The 3,573-nt window shown below is 46.4% G+C and overlaps 1 protein-coding gene across 1 annotated transcript; it reads left to right on the plus strand.

The window, feature by feature from the left end:
• Window positions 1-566: 566 nt before the first annotated feature.
• On the plus strand, window positions 567-2,985 carry ap5s1 (adaptor related protein complex 5 subunit sigma 1). The gene is made up of 2 exons (XM_059965704.1): window positions 567-821; window positions 1,620-2,985. Exons 1-2 carry the CDS (start codon window positions 610-612, stop codon window positions 2,044-2,046), a joined length of 639 nt encoding a protein of 212 aa, XP_059821687.1. The 5' UTR covers window positions 567-609; the 3' UTR covers window positions 2,047-2,985.
• Window positions 2,986-3,573: the final 588 nt, after the last annotated feature.

Consider the following 3,573-nt stretch of genomic DNA (forward strand, 5'->3'; position numbering starts at 1 on the left):
TGCCTGACCTGCTGAGTTCCTCCAGTAATTTGTGTGTGTTCCTTGGATTACCAGCAGCTGCAGATTTTCTCTTGTTTGTGATTACATTTCCTGAGAGTCTGGTGTCAAGATAAGAACAGATTTCCCTCTGAGAAATGCTAGTTTAAAATTTCAAACTTTCTTAACTGAAAAAAAATCAAAACAGACAACAAGAAAAAAAAATTTGATATTGAATCTGTAAAGCAGCACCCCCAAAACTACCTAACCATAGATACAGGCTATGCGCTCAAGTGGCTGAAGTGGGGATCGAACCCTCAACTCGAAGGTGGGTGGTGACGACACTCCGACGTCAGGAGGAGCCGCGCCCGCGCAGCACCCTGGGTAATGTAGTCTTTATTCAAGATATCTGCAGATGCTGGAAATTTTGAGCATCACATAGAAAATGCTGGAGGGCCCCATTAGTCAGGCTGCGTCTATGACCGGGAATAAACAGTCCTGTTGGAGGATCTCTGCCAGCCTGTTGCCTTCTCCACCATAGACTCTGTCTGACCTGCTGATTCCTTCGGCGCTCTCACTGACGTCTTTCCCCGTGTTCTCGCGAGAGGCGTTGCCCACCTTGCTGCGGTTGCCATGGTACGGGGCTTCGTGCTGCTAACGCTCGGCCGCGGACGGACCCGGCTCCTCTACTCGCGGCTGTTCGGGCCCGAGGGACCGCCTGCCGAGCTCCCGGTTCCAGCCTCCGATTGGGACGCCGAGCTCGGGGCTCCAGTTTCCGACCAGGCCAGCCTCGGCCTGCAGCGTGATAGGCTACGGGCGAAGGAACAGCTGATGGCCGTCGCCAGGTCGGGGGACAGGCAGGGGTCGGCGGGTTATTGGCGGAGGCCGGGGTAGTACAGGGATGGGTGTGTGATGGTGGTGGTGGGTACGGGGTGAGGTAGAAAGAGGCGTTGGATTGGGTGAAGGTGGGTGAGGGTGTTGGGATGGGTGAAGGGGTTGGGGTGGGTGAAAGCTTTGGGAGAGGTTGGTGAGCGAGGGTTGCGGTGGGTGGAGGAGGTTGCGGGTGCGGACTTAGTGAGTGAGGCGAGTTGATGGGGTTGGGGAGAGTTGGAGTACTTGGAGCAAGGTCTGAGGAAGGATTGTTGAGAAGAGGGGTGCCATTAGTGGACAAATGGCAAGGTTCCGAGAGAGTGATAGAGCTGCATTGTAAAACAGAGAGGCACAAGTGGATGGGAATGCTGGTGGAGAGTGACGATAGCAGAGGTGGGTGACGAGTGGCATACAGGGGATGAGCAATATTTGGGGTGAACATCTGAAGTGTTGGTAGGCTGAGGGGCTAGGAGCTTCAGGAGCAGGTGTAGCAGAGTGAGGGCTGGGGTAGATTGCAGTTTGAGTTCTGGAGGAATGTATTGGGGGAAGAGGCAGAAGTGGGAGGAGGCAAAGATAAAATGAGTGTGAACATTTGAGAAGTTTGAGAAAGGGAATAATGTGGTTCAGAACTTGAGGAAGAAGTGATATGAGCAGATGTCAATCTAACTCTTGTTGAAGTGTGGTACTTGACCTCCATAGCTGCAGGTACATGTATCAGTGAAACTTGGAATATGTATGCAGTAGAATAAAGTCACTGTGCCTTTTGATTTCAGGCAAGTGTCTTCTTCCTGTATTTTGGCCCGGCAGGCAGCAGATAAACCCCTCCCTGACTCAGGGGCTGCACTGAGTGAGGAATCCATTGGGTCCCAGGAGCCGGACTTGGGTGTGTTCCGACTCCCTGCTGGCGATATCTTCACCGAAGAAACAATAGTTGTGTGGATAGGAGTTCACTTCTTGGGCTTTGCCCTAATCTGTGATACTTACGAGAACCTTATGTTGGCGGAGAATACCCTGCGCCTGTTGGTCAGGTACTTTAAAGAGCATCTGAAACTGTTCAACCACAGTAATGATATTGTACTGAAGACAGATCGAATTGAGGCAATCCTCAACACATTTCTACCTCATGGTCAACTGATGTTTCTTAACTGTTGCTTTATTCAGAGTTTGGAGAAGGAACTCAATGCTTCCATGTTGAAGTAAGACTAAAGCCGAAGTCACAGCAGCGGTTCAGAGAGAACCAGTGTTCAAATTTATGCCGACATGAAATGTCGTCTTCCTGATGAGATACCTCTGTTTGTTTGTTCCTAGATGCTACCTGACCTGCTGAATATAATCAGCGTTTTATCCACTGATGCTCTTGGATGTTGAAATGAAAAGCTTTCATTTTCTTTACAGATTTTTTAAACAAACTCTTCAACTTTCTGCCCTGCTTCTGGCGTATAGATCACCCAATCAGTTGCTCATTCATTCTGAACCTGTAAAAGAAGGGCACACATCTGATTCCAACCACGTCCTGTTCCAGTTCAATAATTGCACTTTCTAACTGCAATCATCGTGTCGTGATAGGGGCCCTATCTAGAGCACAAAAACATTCTGGTGTAGTGGTTTTGTCTCAGAGGTGAAACAGCTGATGTTTTGCCATGGATGCTCAGTGCAACAATTCAGGCTTCTTGTCCTTTAGTTAAAATATTAAGCTGAGGTCCCATCCACTCCAGGTGAAGGGTCCCAAAATATCGACTGTCCCTTTCCCTCCGCATATACTGCCTGACTGCTGAATTCCTCCAGCATCATTGCTGCTCGCATCTGTCATATTCCATAAGTGTAAAACATCCCATGATATTTTAATGAAACAAAGGGGAGAGGGTGACTTCCAGTGTATTGTGGAATGACTTTCCCTTAATTTGAATTTGAAATTCTGATTGTTCAAATTGGCTACTGCCCTTCTTGGAGCAATTAAGACATGCTTTATTGTTTGTAAAACTTTGGGACATTCTGAGGCTGTGACTGGTGCTACAGAAATGCAAGTCTTCTCTGTTTTGTCAGTGAAAAATGCAAAAAGATGTTCATATTTTAATGACAAATTTCATATTGTATCTGTGTAGTCAGACAACAGTAAAATAAACAACTTTGTTTATTCAATTTGAAAGCTCATGACTATATCAATGCAAAATCAAATAAAGGAATTGGAAGAATTAATGAATTATTTAATGGATACCTTATAAAAATAAAATTTTGGTTACCCAGTAAATGGTAGGGCCCTGGAGAATGTGTGGAACAGAGAGGCCTGGGGGTACAGTTACATAGTTTCCTGAAACTGATGACATGGGTAGACAGAGTGGAGTGGTGAAGAAGGCATTTATCAGTCAGGGTATTGAGTACAAGAGTTGGGATGTCATATTGCATCTGTAAACAGTATGTCATATTGGAATATTGTGTGGAGTTCTGGTTGTCTGTCTATAGCAGAGGTTCACAAGCTTTTTTATGCCATGGTCCAATACGATTAAACGAAGGGTCCGTGGACCCCAGGTTAGGAATCCCTGGTCTATAGTAAGGATATTATTAAGCTGTAAGGATGCAGAAAGGATTCACAAGGATGTCACTGGGACTGAATAGTTAGAGTTATACAAAGAGGCTGGACATAACTGGGACTGTTTTCTTTGCGGCACTGGAAGCTGAGAGGTGGGTGACCTTATAAAGGTATATAAAATCATTCAGGGCATAGATAAG

This window comes from Hypanus sabinus, chromosome 3 (genome assembly GCF_030144855.1).
Source record: "Hypanus sabinus isolate sHypSab1 chromosome 3, sHypSab1.hap1, whole genome shotgun sequence".
NCBI classification, from domain to species: Eukaryota; Metazoa; Chordata; class Chondrichthyes; order Myliobatiformes; family Dasyatidae; genus Hypanus; species Hypanus sabinus.

Coding starts and splice junctions, on each gene's coding strand:
- ap5s1 (XM_059965704.1), top strand. CDS start 610: ATGGTACGGGGCTTCGTGCTGCTAACGCTCGGCCGCGGACGGACCCGG. Junction 822..1,619: donor CAGCTGATGGCCGTCGCCAG/GTCGGGGGACAG, acceptor TTTTGATTTCAG/GCAAGTGTCTTCTTCCTGTA.